General features: G+C 36.2%; 1 protein-coding gene across 1 annotated transcript in view; it reads right to left on the bottom strand.

Moving 5' to 3' along the window:
- Positions 1 to 4,450: 4,450 nt before the first annotated feature.
- The window catches only part of LOC145981697 (RNA exonuclease 4-like), a 29,351-nt gene continuing 12,743 nt past the window's right edge, over positions 4,451 to 21,058 (bottom strand). Inside the window, exons 4-6 of the mRNA XM_083115095.1 lie at positions 18,379 to 18,514; positions 13,288 to 13,387; positions 4,451 to 7,923 (exon numbers count right to left, since the gene is read on the bottom strand). Coding sequence (XP_082971221.1) covers positions 7,849 to 7,923; positions 13,288 to 13,387; positions 18,379 to 18,514 — 311 coding nt within the window. The 3' untranslated portion in view covers positions 4,451 to 7,848. The remainder of the gene's footprint in view (positions 7,924 to 13,287; positions 13,388 to 18,378; positions 18,515 to 21,058) is intronic.

Here is a 21,058-nt window from a genome sequence, read left to right as displayed (position 1 = left end):
AGTGTAAATATAGAGAACAGAAGTACTGCAGAAAAATTTCCCCTTAGTTCTTTAGACGATTTACAAAGGAAGCGAAGGGAAACCAATTCCCTATCTGTCCTATAGGAGATAGACTGGAGGACCTGAAAGCACAGGCTTTCAACCATTGGAGCTGGCGCGAGGGGGCAAGGGAGGTAGAAGCAGAAATCTTCCCTTTCCCTTCGAAAACCCGTTTCTACCGGGAACTGTGAGGCGGAGAAAGAGCGAGCTTAGCCGCTGAACGCACCGAGGGATAAGAAGCGCGTGAAAAACAGTGTTGCATATGAGCTGTAGCTTTAACAAAACAATAAATATTGTGATTTGAAAATAATTAGAGATTTGAGATTGATTGATCTATCTCTGCTAGACTAGCTACTCCTCAGTGCACGTCACTGTTGATATTAGTGGATACTTGGTGAATATGACATTGAATCATGTAGAAACTTTAATATCTACGCCTTTCAATTCATTGACAATGGAAGAGAAACTGCAGTGCAACATTTTCCTAATCATTCCAGTATCTACCCAAAGTTTAGTTACTGCAAGCGTATAGAGTTCCGATGTCAGTATTCGAGTTTTTTTTATTCATGTAATTTATTCCATGTGTTGCTGATTTTTCGTATTTCTACGTAGTGAGTATTTAATGCTCTTTGCAGAGATATCTTGATCAGAATGTTAATTTTATTCCAAATTGTTCAAACAATTTACTTACTCCATATCAAGGAACTCCCCTCAAAAACCTTAAAGAGGAATATAGAGGTAAACTACCCCCCTCCCCACTCAAAAGAAAAATGTGCCCTGCCTGACTGAAAAGGCACGCGCCGCACCTGCCTTTCCACCACTTTTGGCTAATCACGAAGATGGTACGATAAAATTGATGAAAGGACACACACAAAGAATACCCATGGCCAAGCCGATATTCGAACCCAGGATCTCTGGCTTAGTAGTCAAATCAAATCGTTTTTTTTATTTTCGAATGTGGGTGGCAGTTACGTGTACTTTTCTTTAATAATCATTCATCATTTTGCAATCTTTTCCTGTTATTGACATTCTTTTTTTAGGAATACTAGGCCCTAAAGGGGGGGAGGGGTGTGACCCACACCAACCTCCCCCCCTTGAGGACGCCACTGACTGCTACCCCAAGTGTCGACGTCACTGCACGTCACTGACGGGATGGACAATCCACTCAAATTCCATTCAAATTGTCGGCTGCGAACTGGACGCAGACAGCTCTCGAATATTTCTCTCTGATTCGAGCCTGAACACCACTAACGTGTTTTGTCCTTCCATGTTTGCAGCTCTTATAAAAGCCGAAACCCACCAAATTATTCAGATTCAGGCCTTGGCATTCACAAGTGTTCAAAAATGCCTGTCACAGCTTCCGCTGTCTTGTCATATATCGCCACGAAACAAAGGAAGTCTTCTCGAATACAGGTGGATCACGAAACAATTAATACACAGTGAAAATCCTTCCATTCCCAACACATCTAATGTTTCGCCTCCCAGTATGATCAAATGCTTACTCATTTATCTCCAGTGACCTGCCCAAGGGAGGGTTGGTGAGGTCATCACTCCATTTGACCTAGTATTCCTTTTTAAAAAAAAAAAAAGAAAAAGAGGAGCGTCAAAGACAGGAAAAAAATGGCAAAATCAGGACTGACCACCAAAAATAGTATGCGTAACCCCTCTACCTTCCAAAAATCCTGGACACGCCTCTCTTTATCTCGGACACATTTTTTTAAAATCAACTCACCAGAAGTTTTTATCATTCCAGATTAGAGATTGAAGTAAGATGCGTTCTTCCTGCAGGTTTGGATATGATCCTTTAGGGTGCTGTCGTCTGCCTGCCTTCATGCCTAAACTTAACAAGGCCCTAATTTTCCATCCTTGTGACTTGGATTTTCAAGACTTAGGAAGGTTTCAGTCTTCAGACTGAAGGGACACGCGATACATGTCGATTGGAATGGGCCCATCAACAGCAACGTTTCACACCGTAGCGACACAAAAGGCCGCACAAACCTAATCTTCAGGCAACACGGTGTGAAATCTCCCTTATTAGGCCACTGTCATTGTCACCTCGAAGTAGTAGCTCTTGTTGACCACAGAAGAAGAAAAAATCTCAACCGGTGGGAATGCTCCTCAGTTTTCTTCTCTCTCCTATATTTTCTGTGCTTGTTCACTATACAGGCAAAACCTTATAATTTGAAATTTGATATACACAGGACATGTACTATGTAGACATTTTAACGAATAATCGGTTGAAGTCAAGGATGGCTAGGTGGCTCAGTTGGTAGAGCCCTGATTTGGGTCCTGGTAGAGCCTGCAATTTCCGCCTAAAATGTCTACATATGAAACATCTTCTTGCTTTCTCTTCTGGACATTCATAAAATTTTCTGCTGTCTCTTTATGGTAGTTAAGTGTTTGAATGCGTTTCGAACCCAGTAGGCTTAAACAAAAGTATTTTTTTATACCATGAAATTCTCTGACTGCATATATGAAATTTAGTTCTGGCAAAACTAAATCATTACTCAAAACTTTGATTTTCAGTTGATCTATGCAGCTTATTTCTGTTTTAATAAACCACTCCAATTCCGGTACTGCTGAAATATTCACTTTAGAGAGAGAGAGAGAGAGAGGCCTTGATCTCTTCGGCCCTCGAACCAAACTAGCACTAAACTGAGGCCCCGGAAGTTCTGCTGTCGTCAAAGTCATCATTTTCGAATCAATATATATCTTATAAAGCAACCAGATGACGCTGACTGATCTGATCACCAATCGACTGTATGAATTGTCACACTTACCTCTGAAATCTCATTAACCGATTCTTTGTACAGATCAACCGAAAAATTGAATCCGCGTATTTATATCCTCATTATATCCTAGAATGTTACACAGATAAAACGATTCGTTAATATTGCCAGTAGTTGACCCTCGAGATTAGCCGTGGTATACAGAAACTGTGCTCCTAAGTAGTAGACTAAACACGAAAGAGAGTAGGATTGAGTGGCACTCATAACGTGGGGCCTTGCACCCAAAACAGAGGTAGCAGCACATGAAAAAAGTTGGTTTACCAGAAATACTGGTCTTTATATTATGTTTTCAACACAAAATATGAACGTAGGCTGTTTGTATGCATTCTAATACGAAAAGTCTTTTCCATAACTGTATAAATTATTCTGCAGCCATTACAAAAACAAATAATTCAAAAATAAATTATATAATACACTCATTGGTGTAAGTTTGTGATCCTGTGTCCATGTGGTGTACATACAGTGGTAAGATTTGTAGCTAGAGTACATAAAGAAGCTTAACAAGTATGTATATGTTCTCATTAGTCTCTGTTTGGAAAGAGAATAAGTAGCAAAAATCAGCAAGTGTGGAAGGATAGAGTAAACTTCCAGACTTGGTAGCCGAACACATTTGAAAGCTTATTGGTTCGAGTCCTGGAATGGATATGTATGTTACTTTTTGAGTGCCTCTTCATCAGTTAAGTTTAATCATCATTTATCCTTATTATCATGATTACCAAAAGTAGCAGAAAATATAAGAATAAGATAACCGCCAGGGGCTCATGTGACAAAGGCTACAAAATGTACTTTCCTTCATCAATTTCATCATATCATATCACTCATCCTCATCATCACGATTAGCCAAAAAAAGTGGCAGAAAAGCGAAGTAAAATGAACCAAATCAATCAATCGGTAGACTTTTTTTTTAAATCGCTCCTGTTAGAAAAAAAAACACTATGATATTCCAAATTAGTAAAAATTGCATCTTCTTAAAAATTCCAGGAGCATCAAAGTGAATGTTTGTTTGGTTTGTTTCCACTAGAAATTTGAGACAGTTTCATGGCTACATAAGTCTATATTCTATTAGAGATGTCTAGACAACAGAGTGAACAAAGATCAACTTGAATGCTCTGTAATAAATTCTAAACAGATGGAACAAGGGTTTTCGAATTCAATAGCATGTGGAGGCCCATTGCACGATAGTTCAGATCCCACTTTAAGCTGTAGGTCAAGTTCCAATTAGCATATCTGTGCATACAGTGCACTTGAGAAACTTTGTCCACTTTGAGCTGTACATCCTGTCCAGATTATCTGCAGATTATACCTAGGTAGTTAAGAATTCAGAATATAATAGCGGTTTTCAAGATGAGATAAGATAAACAGCTCAATGTCCATCTGTATTTTAAAAAGATTTTCAAAGACAGATCCATTCATGGAACATCAACTTCTATTTATTATTTCACATCAATGCTATAAACAAAAAATTAACACACATCATTTAGAAAACCAACCAGTCACATCAAGGTCCTTACTAATATCAAATTAAAAATTATGGATACCTTACTTTCGTCTCTAATTAAAGCTATAACCAGTGGATTTACATAAAAACGAGTTACATCAAAATTTAGCGTATTCAATTCTGCGTTAAGCTATGGTAACCCATTTTTTTTCGAGTATGCCTTTGATTTTCTTATCATCGTGTGAACAAAAAATGCCAGATTTCTTGTGTCGCTCTTTTTGAAGATCTATAAATAAAAAAAAATTTGGTCCAATAATGAAATTTGCCACGTTCAACACATCCTTACTCCGTTGAATAAAAATATGCATACAATCGATTTTGCAGTGTGAAATGGTAAATTCCAATGGGTTTTAAAAACAGCTCCAAAGAGCTTTAAAACAAGACTAATATCGTATCTGTTTCACGATATTGATAAGAACGTTTATTTGATCGATTTAAAAAATCTGAAAATTAAGAATTGTATTTAAAGCCTTTCTACCTGCACTCTATTTAAATTTCAAAGAGAACGGTCGTTTGGAAAACAGCCAAAAAAAAACTGTATTCATTTTTGTTCTCACAATGATAAAAAAATCGAAGGCATACTCAAAAAAAGGGTGGTTACCATAGCATAATGCAGAATTGAATAAGCTAAATTTTGATGTAGCTTGTTTTTATGTAGGTCTATTTGTTAATTTTTAATCAGAGTCCAAACTCAAGGATTCATATTTTTTAATCTGATACTAAATACAATATTCCCTATTGTCGGCCTCAGTGGTAGCACAGCACACTACAATGTCGAGTGTACCAGGTTCGAATCCCAAACTGGACATAGATGTTCCTTGTTGAGTGTCCCTTCATTTATTTATCATATCCCTTATCCTCATCATTGTGATTAGCCAATAAAAAAAGTGGCAAAAAAGCGATACTAAGTAACAAAATCAAATCAAATAATCTCCATAAGAACAGATTGATCGAGTAATCTAAAACATTTTGCAAAAAAAGAATGATGAGAAAGAATAAATAATTTGAATTCTTCACCTGTAATCCGACTTGCTTGAATGTATGTGGGAGAAGTTTTGTTTAGAGTACAATTTACGCACAGATAGGCTAATCGGGACTGAACCTGTCTATAACTAGAACCCAAACTACCATGTGCCTCCACCTAGGCTATCGAACCCAGGACATATGATTACATGGCGATGACGTCACAACTACACCAGTAGTACTAACAGGCCTTCACAAAACAAAGCAGGTTGCTCAAAACTGATACAAGGAATAATTTCTAGCATGCAATGTTAATTGGACATTATCCATTGTCATTCTAAATCTCCAAAATATAACACTACAAGATACACATAACTACTAACAAGAAATCATGTGATATTGATGGTTGGTCTAACCATCTAATAAAAAAATGTACACACTGTCTACTCCTGCCTCTACAATTTGCTATAAATACATCTTTAAGAAATGGTATATTCCCAAAGATCTTAAAAAAGAGCGTCATGAAACCAATATACAAATAGGGGCCTAAAACAGACCCCTTAAATTACAGATCAATAGCAATTACTTCACCCTTCTCCAAAATTCTCGAAAAAATAATCTCCAATAAAATCCATGATTTTTGCTCCAAATTTAATATTATAAATGAATATCAGCATGGTTTTCAAAAAGACAAATCGACGAATTCTGCAATTGTACAGTTTATGAACATAATTACCGAAGCCTTGGAGGACAATGAAATTCCAAGCACGGTATTTCTACATCTGTCCAAAGCATTTGACTCTTTCAACCACAACACACTTTTGTATAAACTGTATAGTTTAGGTATCTGAGGTGGCACATATAACTTAATTAAATCATTTCTCTCTGATCGGATACAATGCACTCAAATTGAGCATGTAGATAATTCATCTATCAAGACCTTCTACTCCAGCTACAAATCGTCCAAGATAGGTGTCCCTCAAGGATCTATATTTAGTCCATTATTATTCATCCTCTACGGCAATGACATTCTGATGAACAACATGACTCAAACTATCACCTATGCAGATGACACTAACATAATATGTAGGGCAAAAACAAAAGAACAATTAGAAATTCAGACTTACATCTCAATCAAATAACCCAGTACTTGAACACTAATAGCCTAAATGTAAACCATCAAAAAACAAATTTCATGATTTTGAACCCTGGCAACAAGAAGAACTTTGATAACTTGATGGTTTACTTAGATGAAAATGAAATAGAGTATGCTAACCATGTAAAATTCCTAGGATTGATCATCGATGATAAATTAAATTGGGCATGTCATATTGACTATATCTCTGATAAACTCACAAAAAATCTTTAGCTATTGAAAATCCTTTCACAATATAATATTAATGAAATCCATATGAACCTGTATTATGGTCTTATTTATCCTCACTTAGAATACTGTATTACAGCTTGGGGAGGGGCAGCTCATGGACATACAAAAAGAGGGTTCACACTCCAGAAAAGGTCTGTTAGACTATATGCAAAATTCCATCCAGATCCACATGCAGAATTGCCTTTCGTGAGAACAAAATTATAACTGTATACCCACTCTATGTTTATAAATCTATTATCTATGTACTTAATGACAAGACAGAATTAAGAAATGAAGAAATTCATGGACATAATACAAGACAAAGACAAAACTTCCATATCCAGACTAACAGATTAACTCTGACAGACAGATCACCACATTCTGCAGGTATAAAATTCCACAACAACCTTCCCCCTTGGCTAAAAAATATCACTCCCTTAAAGAAAGAATTGCATCTAATCAAAAAATACCTTACAGACAGAGCTCTGTATGACACTAATGAATTATAAATTAGACTGGGTAAAATATCAACTGGACAAAGAAATGTAATAATACCAAGGAACAATGTAACTTCTATTTTTTTAAAAAAAAGAAGTAATGCATGTACTTTATATGTACAGTATATATATTATACAGGTATAAATGCTTATCATTGTTTTTAATGTTGTGAATTTAATGTACATTTCTTTAATTTTTTTTTATCACATATGTGCAACATGTAAAAATCTTTTGTTCTTATACTTATGTAATTGCTTGTATACCACACCTTATATTTTCATGTATCTGGACGAAATCCATACCCATGAAAAAATTGGTTAAAGGATGAATAAAGATTATGATTATGTAAAGTAAAATCAGATCTTACATTATGTGTTTGTAGATACACAAGATCGAAATTTCAAACTGTTATGACTGTGACTATGGAATTCCCCTTAATGTAACATTAGATAAAATTAATGAGAAGAATTAATTTTTTCACATAATCAAAATATTACACATGCATTGTTAATGCAATGAAGTGCAACTACAAAAGGTTCAGAAACCATTTTTCAACATTTTCTTTAATTTGGAAACTGTAAATAAGTATTAACTATTTTCAGTTAAGTGGTTTATTTTAATTTTTTTAATTTTACACATTCTTGCTCTTCTTTCTTCATCTGCTCATGTTGACATTTCTGAATAATTGCATTATTCTAATGCCACAAGTTTGCTTCCCATTCTGATTTATACTTCAGATATAACATCATAGCAGCTGCTGCATCTTCAACCTAGAAAAGCAAAATTGATTGATTGATTCCTTTGCTTTATGTTACTTCACTTTTCTACCACCTTTGACTAATTACAAAGATGAGGATGAGTGGTGAAAAGTTGATAAAAGGACAATAGAAATACAAGTCCCACAGAGGATTGTACAGCTCACCGCTCAGGAGAAGATCCCTGCCAGAAGTCAAGTGACGTAGCGGCAGGCGACTCCACTATTAGGGTTGGGGGAGTGCACCCTGGGTCAGAAACAAGCACAGTGGTCTCGCTGTAAGGCCTGATTCACATCTACGCTCAAGCAATGCTCAAATCACTGTCCGCACACACTCAGGGATTATCTACATTAGCGGTCAAAGTATGATCATCGTCAATCTGGTGTTGATTCCATGGGTACACTGATTACTTTTTTTCTTTTTAAATAAAGAGCCTGCTGATTGTACTAACTACAATGTTTATGTTATTTTTAACGACGGAATTGGCTGTTACAGTACTGGCGTTCGAAGAAAATGGCAAAGAAAAAAAAAAGAATTGCGAAAGCAGATAACATTTATTTGCACTTACAATGTGCAAAGCTACAAATGTCAACAATGGTAAACATTACTTCTATGTTTGGCTGATTGTTTCATATCGACATTATTGATCATTTCTTTTATTCAAACGTTTCCGACACAACACGGCTAAATAATGTGCAGTATAGGCAATACAAAATTATTCTGTACACTGAAAAACAAAACAGCAACCAATGAGAAATAAACAAATTCATAATTCAAAATGAATTGAATTCCTGATTACATTCATGTCAAAATCATCGAGAGTCACATTACGGTGAGGTGGCCTTTTCCAAATCATTTCAGAGGGAACGAGTTTTCTCATAGGTGACCGACATTCCGTTCAAGTGGGTTGTACTCTTGATTGTCGGCTCCGACAAACCTGTTGCTGCAGATGCACGCTTGGTGCTCTGTGTAATTAGCAGCACATGTTGCTCTTCAGGTTCACGATCGCAGAAATCAATAACTTTGTTGACAATCTCACGCACTTCACTATGCACAGTAGCACTTTTCCTCCTTACTCTTGCCATATCTCTTAAAACACCATGAAAACCATGAAAAATTCCCCCAAAATCGCAATTAAACACCCACGTACAAGCCCTTCCACAACGACAACGATGGAAGACTTCCTGCTACCCCTAAAATCTGCAAATAGACCGGTCTTCCCCTGTCCCTCCACACGTCCTCTCCTCTCATTTGGGGATCTTCTCGTGAGCGGCGAGCTGTACTGACGCTCTTAGTCCAGACACCAGTGTGCAAAATACAGTCCTGGATATATTATTTCCCTGTAGTTTATGGTTATTACAAGCATAAGAAAACAGTTTTTTCTTTGTGACGTTTCAGGAGAACACACGCTCCTTTCATCAAACATTTATTTTCATTTTGACTGTCTGATTTTTGAGTCTATTTCGAGTGTCGGGCAATCTTTGTTTTTCTGTTGTGTCATGTGGAAAGCCATGTTGCTAGTTTTTGTTGGATTTAGTATTAGTCTGTTTTCCTTGCACCATCCATTTAATTTTGTTTGAATTTTGCTGAAGAGAGTTCATTTTACAATCTACAATACTTAGGGAGGTGTCATCTGCGTAGAGTAGTGTAGTTGATGCAGGCACAGCAGATGGGAGATCATTTATATATAGCAGAAACAACTGGGGATCTAGTACACTTCCTTGGGGCACACCAAGATTATTTGTATTGGTATTCGAAATGTGCCTGGTAATGTTGCCATAGTTATCTTCATATGATATTTCTACAATTTGCTTTCTGTTTGTCATGTAAGATTTAAAGGAACTAAGAGGAATTCCTCTAATCCCATATCTTTCTAGTTTTTTAAAGAGTATATCATGGTCTATGGTATCAAAAGCTTTACTTAAGTCACAGAAAATTGTTGTGTTTCGTAGTTTCCTTTCCATGTGGAGAAGTATATTTTCTGTGAATTCATGAAGCGCTGTAGTTGTACTTTTGTCTCTTAGAAAACCATGTTGGGTTGGTGTTATAATTTGGCATGTGTTACAAAAATTCCTTAGTCGTTTCTCAACTGCATGCTCGATTATTTTAGAGAACACTGACAGTAGTGCAATTGGCCTGTAATTTTTTACATCATTTTTTTCACCTTTTTTTTTAGATTGGTATTATTTTGGCTGTTTTTAGTTCTTCTGGAAAAATTCTACTTGAAAAGGAGTGGTTTATAATATGTACAAGGGGTTCCACACTTTGCAAATGGCATGCTTTTATAATGTGGTTTGTTATTTCATCAAGTCCTGCTGTCTTTTTGTTTTTTAGTTTCCCGATAATTTGATTAATTTCTGAATCATCTGTTGGTTCCATAAAAAATGTTTTTGGGTTCTGGTTGATTGTCAGTGATGATGATTTGTTTTCGAGGGTGAGGTTTTGTGGGTATAAGTTTCTAACACTTTCTATGAAGTGATTATTAAAAACATTTGAGATTTTTTGGGGGTTGTGAATGTTATTTTGTCTTAGCTTTAGGCTTATGTTTTGGTGGTTCTTTGGTGCAGAGTTGGTTTCTTTCTTTATTATATTCCACATTGTTTTTGTTTTATTTGTTGTGTGTTTATCTCTTTGTCATACTGCTGTTTTTTTGCAAATTTTAGAACTTTTCTGTAAATGTTTTTGTATGTTGCATAGTTGTTCCAGAAGGTGGGAGTGTTATTGGTTTTGCTTTCTCTGTGAAGTGATTTCATTTTTTTGCTTGAGATAGTAATTCCATTTGTAATCCAGCTTTTGTTTTCTTTATTTTTAAGTTTTCTACGTGTTTCAGGAAAGGATTCTTCATATAGAGATTTAATAATATTAATAAAGTTGTTATATTTTTCATTTGTGCTGTTGGCTTCATGGATTTCTGTCCATTTCTCGTTTGATAATTTACGTTTCAAACATAGTGCATTGTTTGGGTTATAATCACGCATTTCTGCAGTGTTGGTATATTTTGTATTTTTATTGCAGCTTGTGTCTATTGTGAGTAGCTGAGCATCATGGTCTGAGAAGTAAATGTCAATTCTTTTACATGCTGTTTTATTTAGGTTATAATTTGACATAATTTGGTCTATCATGGACTGTGTGGTTTTGGTAGTTCTTGTAGGAAAGTCAACATGAGGTGTCAAGCCATAGCTACATATTAGATGTTTTAGTCTTGTTTTCTGGGTGGAGTCTTTTAAGAAATCAACGTTTATGTCACCACAGACCACTATTTTGGATTTTAAAGAAAATATGTGTTTAAGCAGGGAATTGAGATTGTTTGGAAATACTTCAAAATCACCATCCGGTGTTCTATATATACATATTATGATTAGTTGCATTTCTTTTATCGTTGCTGTTGAAAATTCAAAATCTTTTTCTACATTTTTAATATTAATTTGTAATTGATTTACCTTTATGTTTGACTTGGTAAAAATACATGTACCACCACGTTTGTATTTTTCTCTGGAGTAGCTCTTTACTAGATTGTACCCTGGCAAGTTTATATGTTTGCATTTATCACTTTGGAGGCAATGCTTGGTGATACATATTATGTCTGCCTGATTTGAATCTTGAATTATCATCTCTAAATCAATTTCTTTCCCTTCGAGCCCTTGTATATTTAAGTGAAGAATATTTAGATTTGTTATTGTATTTGTATTATGGTCTTTTCCTTTCTTGTTTTTATTTACGTTAGCCTTTTACCTGATTATTGCAGATTCTTGCTTGGATGAGTCACTTGTTTTTACCATAAAAAAATCATCTTTCAGTTTGTTTGGGATGCACTTTTTCCGATTTGAGATACGGATATTGTTATCAATAGTTTGATCACATACCTGTGAAGCCACGTGTGTACATGAGATGTCTTGCTCGGAGTGGGCGTTGATTATGCCTTCTTCTGAATGTTCTTTACCTGAAGTTTTTGAAGGACTTCTTTCCACAATTTCTTTTTCATTATCTTTGCATTCACTTTTGCTTTCTTTTGGTGAACATGTGCTTCCCTTGGGTAGGAGCACTTCACTGGAGATGTTCACATTTACTGCACTTGATCTTCCAACTGATGGTTCCTTGCTTACAGAATCCTTACAGATTTCCTCAGCAGAGTCACCGTCCAATTTTACCTCTTCTCCACTGTCCTTAATATTATTACTGGAAAACTTGTTCACATCGCCGGGATTTTTTATTCACCACTTCTTGTGCACTTGCACTTCTGCTGGGAGAGCGTCGACATGCCGCCCTTCTTCTTCAATGAAACCAATATCACTCACAGTTTTGAGGAAGAGGTTGATATTTGTGTGACTTCATATAGGTTCACCCCTTACAAAAGCAACAAAATGAGTTTGAATAAGAGAAGAGATAGAACTTATATCATTAGTCTTTTTACTTCTGTTTGCAGCACACAACAGTAAAAAATCAGTAAAACGTAAGGTTTTTCGTTATCATCACTTACCTAGGTAGTTGGGAAGTCAGGAAATGCAGTCTTATCTGGTATGATCATCGTAATTATGGATTACTAAAAAAGTACTCTGTTACAAGTTCCTTTAGCTTTCTTCCAAAAGAAACGACTTACTGTTACTGTTACTTTATCCAAGTAATGTAATACTGGAGAAATGACAGTTTAAAGATCATCAATTTCCCATCCTACAGCCTTTGAGCATTTATAAAGTAGCTACTATCGCCCGTTACACAGATTCTCTAATAAATGTAATTTTATTTTTTCTGTTTTAAGTGGACTCAACTGTAACTTATAATCACTATTTATCATTATGCATGATAAAATATACAAATTTAAATTTTAAAATGTTTAACGGTAGAATATAGCAAATTTCATGGTAACTACTAGAAATGTAGACATAGTAGTTTCAACTGAACCATAAAATAGAGTTTATACACTTACTCAAACGCTCATAGAGAAAGGGGTAGGATTGATCAAACCACCCTTCCACTCCATAGAGATTGAGACTGTTCGCATGACTAGAAAGATAGCAAAAAGTTTCTGTCTATGATAGTCGATTAAATGATTAATAATTTCAGTTAATTATAGCAGAATAACTGAAACAAGAAAATGAGTTTGATCTGAAATTTGTATGTGAAATGAAGAAGACAGGTGTAAAGTTCATGCTTTCATTGTTCAAAATTTCATCCAAAGAATATATAATTTTCACAAGAGAATCCCAAATTCAATAAATGAAACTAAGTTTTTACTAGACAGAAGTGTGTGTATGCATTGTACCTTTCCTTGCTATGGAGGAGACAGTGTACTTGACCTAAGTATTTCCCAGGAGCTCCACCACAATGTATCTATAAATATTACAGCAACAATGCAAGCACTATAAAAGCATTACTACTTACAGAATCATGTTTTTCTTCTTGAATTGTCATTCCCAGTTCTTCGCTTGCAAGATCTCTCAATCTTCTTTTCTGTCCATTATCATACAAGAATCGTTTGTATCTAAACACACAAATATTATAGAGAAAATTAACATAATTCATGCTAACATATGCTACAGTCATACACAAGATTCATAGTACTAGATATAATTTACATTAATTGGCTTGGCACAATATGAATAAACTACCTGTACTTTGCGATTTAGATCAAATGTTTTAATTTGTAATTTAGTGATCAAATAAAATGTTGATTAAAAGTCTAAGCAACACTCAAAGACAAAATATGAATGGGTCCAAATCTATCAAATCAGTTGAATGCACTCTGGACTCTGAAAGTTACAACTATGCTTTACATTCTGTGTGTTCAATATACATGGTAAAACATTATGTAGTCCTAAACAGGGGTGCCCACAGGGGGGGTTTCATGATGCGGCTGTGTCATGGGATTTTTTTTTGGGCGGGGACAAAATTTTATACCAATTCTATATATCTTCACACAAAAATGGGAGGGATTGTATCGTTTGATTGACTTGTTATTGATTTTTAATTTTGGTCATTATGTATAGTTTTTTCTACCTACCTGTGGGCGATCGCGGCGATAGGGTTGAAATGAAACACCACCTCTTATGCCTTTAGAATCGGTTTGGATGGAGGGTGGGCGTGGTATTCGCATTAATACAAGGTTAGTCGAGCAGACACACTGTGCAGAATAAAGTTGACTAACAATGGCAGTGATCCTAAAGTATCAAAAGTAAACATATATTGCTTAAATATGTCTGTATTATATAATATTATATAGAGACGCAACCATGAGGGGGGGGTGGGGAGGGACAGGGGGTCATTGTCCTTCCAACCTTTGATGGAAGTCAATTCTAGGGGGGCAAGGGAGGGCAAACATTGATGGCCAAAGGCATCTGCAGGGGGCACAGAGGAGCAATTACCCTCTTCGATTTCAAATTTTATGCAAATAAAAATACATTTTGTAAAATTTTCTTGCTTGCTTCGCTCGCATTATCTGCTTTTCTCTTTTTCGTCAAGTTCAGAGATGTAGCTATGGGTGGTGGGAGACGGCCATGGGCACCGAATGATCTAGAAAAAAAAGTTGTAAAAGAGAGAATGCCATGGCATCCAGTGAAATTATTTGTGCCCTATTAAATCAATATTGTTTTCAATTGCAAAAATTGGATCTAAAAATTTTCTTGCTCACTCGCTCGCAATCTGCTTGTCTTCTGCTATGTGATCTATTTAAATAATATGTGTTGTATTATGTATATTTGTATTGAATAAGCTTTGAATACGTACACAATTTAGTGTTAGCTTCTTGCATGTATATTTTCCTATTTTATGTTGCATATGTGTAAAACATACGTTGTACATGAAAGTTACACATGTATCTTCAGAATGCATTTATCATTCATTTTCTGCCATTCAAAAATACAGTTCGTGTGCTTGATTTCCATTATTAGCTAATTGTGAAATTGAGGGTGTTGAAAAAATATTTCAAGTCGTTTGTTCCAAACAAATGCTTTAGCACTGACTTCTACCCCCTTCTTGTGTAATTTATGAAGATAATAACTACTACCACTAGTAATAATATTAATAATAATGTCATTATTATTATTATTATTATTGGTACGTTTATATTGATACTTGCCTCCCCCAGAAAAAAAATCGTGGTTGCACCTCTGGTATTATATTTTTCAGCAAATTTTGTCTGACAAAAATAATTTGAGTAATTAATTCGGCATAAATGGGGGGGGGGATATTGTACCTTTTTGGGGGGGGCGCATCATGGGCCTTGGGGGGGATGGGCACTACTGGTCCTAAAGGTCCTGGGGTTTGCTGACATTCATGCTTTTCAAAGAGTTCTTGTATGCACAGATACTAACAGTGTGCTCAAAAGTCTGGAATCACTGACGACCAGGCATCCCATTGTGCAGAGCATTCTTTGATGGTTTGTTTTCTTATCTGCCAAAACTGAAATTCACTTCGGTGGGACATATTGGGTCCCTAGTCATGTGGGCATAAAGGAGAATGAAGCAACAAATGCTGTTGCCAAGCCTGCCGAAGCAGATGGCCATGTTATAATCCACCTTCTGCCAGTCGGGGACATGCTTCACACTATCAAGCACACCACTGGTCGTCGTTCCATCCCTCCCATCGAGAATAGGTAATTTTAACTCTACTTCGAATTGGACACAGCCATCTCACACATAGTCATTTGCTGCAAGGACTGGATCCTCCAATGTGCCATGTTTGTAATGTCATTTTAAGTGTTCTGCATTTTCTTACAGAATATGCCGTTTTTACTTTACTCAGACAGTCTTTTAAACTTCCCAACTGTTCACCACCATGTTGGAAGATGATGACAGTGTATTATCAAATGAGCTTAGCTTGTTGAGAAGAGCGGGACTTTTCCACTGTCTCTGAGGAAGTTTTTAAACTATCCTTACATTTTGTTTAATGCTGTATTTGTCTTGTGTAGGTCCCTTTTTACAACTTGCACTTTTAACTTTTCTCAAGGGGCTCCTTGCACCCCCTTTTTTTAACTTTAAGGTATGAGTTGTAGATAAGGTGATCTTACCTCGTATACTAAAAAGAAAAATCTACATTTTTTAAATGTAAGGGACCTAGTTAGAAGCATAGTCTCAGAAAAAAAGGACAAACACAACCTTTACATTAATACAACAGTGTACATCATGTCTTCTTATCAAATAGTGTCTTAAATATACAGCCTAACTTCCATTTAAGGAAAAATTTTCAACGAAACTTTCATAATACTGCTAACAATACTCAAAATGAAAGCTGGCCCCCATGGCAGAGTGGTTGGCACAACGCCAGGGGTCCCGGGTTCAAATCCTGGCCTGGGCATGGATGTTTGAGAGTGTCAATTCATCACATCATCCCCATCTTTGCATCTTAGCCAAATGTTGCACAAAAAGCGAAGTAAAATAAAGAAAATTAATCAAACTAAAAATGAAAAACTTTGGAAAATACTTCGAGCAGTAGTCTTTTTCTGGAGCTGTTTCTATCTGTTTACTTGAAAAAACTCTAAAGTGCCAATTTTGATATGTCACCACACTTGTCATTAGAATGTTTTGCACAAACTCTTGCATTACTATAATTTGAGAATATTTTTAGCCATATCTTCACATATTTCTGAGGCTGAAACTGATCAACTGGTGAACCTTCTCAATATTATGTTTCCAACCATGTGAAATCATAAGTATTTGACCGTAATAAGTTCACTGTAGTGGTGGCAATATTAGATAAAGAAATATAAACAAAACAAAAATAGAAGGTATATGCTAACGAGTAAGGTTAACCAGAGGGTATACGGTGTATTCCATCAACTACAGTCCTAATATAAGTATTTTGATCAAACAAGTTTCTACACATCTGTTAGGTTGCCCCACCACCACTTACAAATTAATTCCCTGATTTCACTATCAATCAGGCGCTGCTCGTGCATTATTTACCCGGGGGTTCACTGAAGTGATGTGACATATATTCAGTTTCCGCAAAATATACTTCCTTCGCCTAACAAAAGGATGGGGGAGGGCTTAAAAGATTTGTCCAGAATTCTTTTTATCTGGGAGTATAAGGTTTTGTATTAGGGATGTGCGAATAAATTTAGGTCTGAAACTACAATATATTGTGCCTTTATGAAAAAAGTTGAGTTTTGTTGGAATATCATGGACGTCCTCAAGTAGGGGCAAGTAATATATTTTTTTCCCCAGGAGGAGCAAAAAACACTCCTTCAGTCTGAAGTTACTGCAACGCTTTTATAATAATTACCAAAACTTACTGTGACTGAAATTAAATTATATGTGTGTAATATATAATTTTTGGTTTGCATTCAATTTTCATGGGGGGAAACTTGAACCGCACACAGCAACACTGGAAGGGAGGAAGCAGCGAGAACAGACCCTTTGCCTTCCAGATGTCCATGCCGACTAATCAGAACTGGTCCTACATTTATTAAATGGAAATGGCAACTAATGGCATGCGCATACTAGAAATCGAACCTGAGACCCTTTCATTGATACACGACAGGTTTGTTCAAATTTGGGTCTGGTCGACCAGCACACACTTTTTTTCAGTGGACAAGGAAGTTTGTTTACGTTAATTATGTGCATTTCTATCGGTCATTTCTTACCTGCATGGACAGCAACGCCTACACTGCATCAAATGACATAACCTAGGTAAAGTCCATCCCTCGCTTCACTCATTCGCAGCATCACTTAATACTTTCCAACAAGTATCCAAGCACTTCAAAAACTAACAAACTTGAGATGATTGACACCGAGCGATAGCAAGTCACGTCTTCGCGCAATTCTTTCTCTTTCTTGAACCTGAAGTGTTTCCACCTTTAAGGAAAAACCTCTGAATGCATGCACGAGCTATTTTGGTAGTATCCTTTATTTTAATTAATTGCATCTAATTCCAGCTTTTATTTGTTTCCACTCATCCATCTCTGCCACAATCTTGCATTTATTCCAAGAAGTTCGGTGCAAAAATGATACAAGAGAAGATTGAATATGTAATGTGTGCGCTTCAAACTTGAACCGCACACAGCAACACTGGAAGGGAGGAAGCAGCGAGAACAGAGCCTTGTCCCACGGCTTCTGCGAGAGAACGAACTGCGCATGACCGTTGGGTGGAGACATAGGTTCTGCAATATCCTGTTCCATGTATTTTGTCCTATACCCTACTCAAGCTTCTGCTATCGCACGAAGCTTTCACAATGGCAAGAGCTGTCCTGTGGGGGTTCAACTGAGGGTCTGTATCAGGGCGGCCGAGTCGCGGTTTCTTCTTCTCAGCAAAAGAGTTCGCCGTATTACGGACACAAATACATGACTTATTGTATAGAATTTTTAGCAAAATAATGTGAAAATGTAAAGACATTGTTTATTGTTCATTCCCAAGGTGATTATCGTATATTACTGGGGGTTCACTGATCCTGTGCGCTATAGGGGGCCAACTGCGCCTGCTATCAATGCATTAAATTAGTGGTAAAAACACGTACAAAGAATATAAATACACAAGTACCTAGATGTATCCCTCTTCTTATCTTCAGGATGATGAAGATTTAAGGCCCTGAGGTCCTTTTCCATATCGTGTCCTACAAGTATTGCATTGTTTAATATATCACGTACCTCATTTCGAACTTCTTCAAAAGATCTTCCTGCAAAAATTGAAGAACAGGGAAATGTATCAAAATACAAACATACATGGGTAAGAATATAAAGAAGAGCACTGTTATATGTTGGAGGTGAACAATGTCGGAGCTTGGAAGTTATTTTTAAAAGTAAATGTGTTACAGTTACTGTAACCCAAAAGTAACTTTAATTATTTTGTGCATGATTTGCGAGCAGGCTATTTGTTTCTTTTCCTGCTGATGACCAACTACATATAAACATAGATGTTCATGAAATTATAAAAAAAAAACTTCATATATTTTTAAACATTAAAGTAAAGAGCAATTCAAATAAAGTAAACTTGAAAGTAAAGATTACTGTTTTATATATTTATTTTGAAAAACCAAGAAGCAAGAAAATGTCAGGCTTTAGGTCTACTATTACTATACATGCTTTTGTCTTTCATATGTTCTAAAATAAGCACATTTTGTGTTGAGCTAGTGACGATTTTGTTGATTAAAGATATTTTTTGCTGCAGTTTTAATAATCATGAAGTTACTCATTACTTCAGGCGAACATTTGGTTTAAGATATTGCAAAGATTTAGCTGAAGAAAAGGTCCTTCGATGAGTTAATTGTTATGTACTTGAAAAAGTAATTGAATTATCGTTACTAATTTTAAATAGTAACCAGTTACACTTATTTCTAATAAAGCAAATGCTACTTCTAACTGCGTTGGGCGACCTTTATTATTAATATTATTCATTCATTCATTCATTTAAGTAACTGAAGGCAACAGGTGTAGCGTATCACCCAGTTAGGACATTCAGATCGAAGTGACAAGCAAGAAGTGGCAAGCCACAAGCAATACATGTCACTTCGAAAGAGAACTTTAGGAATAAAGTAAACCTTTTGTAGAGAATGGAAAAGGCAAGCTGCAGGTGTAACTTGTCGCTTGCATGTCACGTGCACTGGACCGTTTTCTCAATAGTGTTCACCGTGTTGCCTTGGTCTGTTGGTCGTGCATGTGCAGCGAATGCTTTTCTAGAATTTTCATTAAAGAGCATTTTTTGGTGAATGCGATTTCTGGCTGTGTCACTTCGGTAACTTATAATAATAATAATAATAAATTCTTTATTTCCGTAGACCCATATCCATGGGTGTGGAAAACGTCATACAATACTAAATATTACAAATGGAATAGGATTACAATGAAAAGAACAAAATGCAAACACAAAAATACAAATAAATTATATGGGTTAAACATAAACAGTTATAAGTGTCACATACTAAACTTGTAAAAGAGAAAATCCAAATATAGGAGACATCAAAAGATTTAAATGCTTCAATTTACTAATCCAGTTTAACTATTGAAATTCATTGAGATTATATAGAGGCATAGGCGCCGACTCCGTGGCTCGAGCCCCCCCAATGTTAATGATGTGGGGGAAGAGCCCCCCGAATAATTTTGCTTAAGAGGATCTAATGTTTTAATTTTTTTTTCTTGTAAAGTTTACTCTGAATTGTGCCACATGAACTTAACTTTAAACGCACATTAGAAATGTTCTAGACCATCAACTTTGGGGGGGGGGGGGCTATGACTGGATACAGCAAAACACATGACTTATTACTATATACTAAGTATATAATTATTATTTACTATTATACATATATTAATCAGGGACATAATGAATTTAGCCAACAACTTGTTAAAGACTGTTTGGGAATTTCCTAAAAGAATGCAAATATTTAGGAATATTATTGATGTGAATGAGAAGGCTGGCCACAGTGGACTACGACTACTTTGTCCTCGTCAGTGGACGTTGAGTGCAACAGATCTTAAAGAACTATGAAAACCTTCTAAATTTTCTGAAGAAGATTCTACTGACGCAGCATCAAAATGTGCTGGATACCTGGAGGCAATGCTTCACTTCAAGACATTTTTCTTTCTCTCCCTCTACTGCCATGTGATAGGTCCAATAGAAGAGGTAAACTGCAATATTCAGTCTCCACGCATTGGTGCTACAGAAGTGGAATCAAAACTAAAATACTTGACTGACATCTTTCAAGAAAAGCGAATGTGTTTTGAGCAGTTCTGGCTGAAATGCACAGAGGGCAAACCGAGCCTCGTTGATGAGCCAGAATTGCCCCGGCAACGTCACGTCCCTAAGAGACTTGAAAATCCTGATGCTGCCAAACATCACAAGTTCTACACTTCAAAATAGTATTATAAATCAATATACACTGACGTGTGTGACACAGCAAAATCATGTGTTAACACATTGGGGTCTCACTACGGGCATAGTCCGCAGTGCACTTAAAGTCAATGTGGACGAACGACGGGCATAGCCCATCCTGTGGTATGAAATCGCTTTGCCGATTGAACGACGGGCTATGCACGTACTTCGTCTCATGCGCGTGTTCATTCAAGTCCCTCTGTTGAAATTCCAACCGCAAGGTGACTCATGTGCTATTTTTATCTTGCACCTGTGACTGTTGTCGGATTGATGTACTGTGCATTGTTTAGAATGGCGTCATTAGATCCAGACTGCATAGAGGATTCCGCCCCAGAGTTTGAAGTTAGCTACGATT

The sequence above is a fragment of the Lepisma saccharinum genome, chromosome 30, assembly GCF_977018435.1.
Source record: "Lepisma saccharinum chromosome 30, izLepSacc3.1, whole genome shotgun sequence".
Taxonomy (NCBI): Eukaryota; Metazoa; Arthropoda; class Insecta; order Zygentoma; family Lepismatidae; genus Lepisma; species Lepisma saccharinum.
Note: the sequence above shows the minus strand (reverse complement) of the source record. Positions and strands in the feature narration are given on the sequence as shown.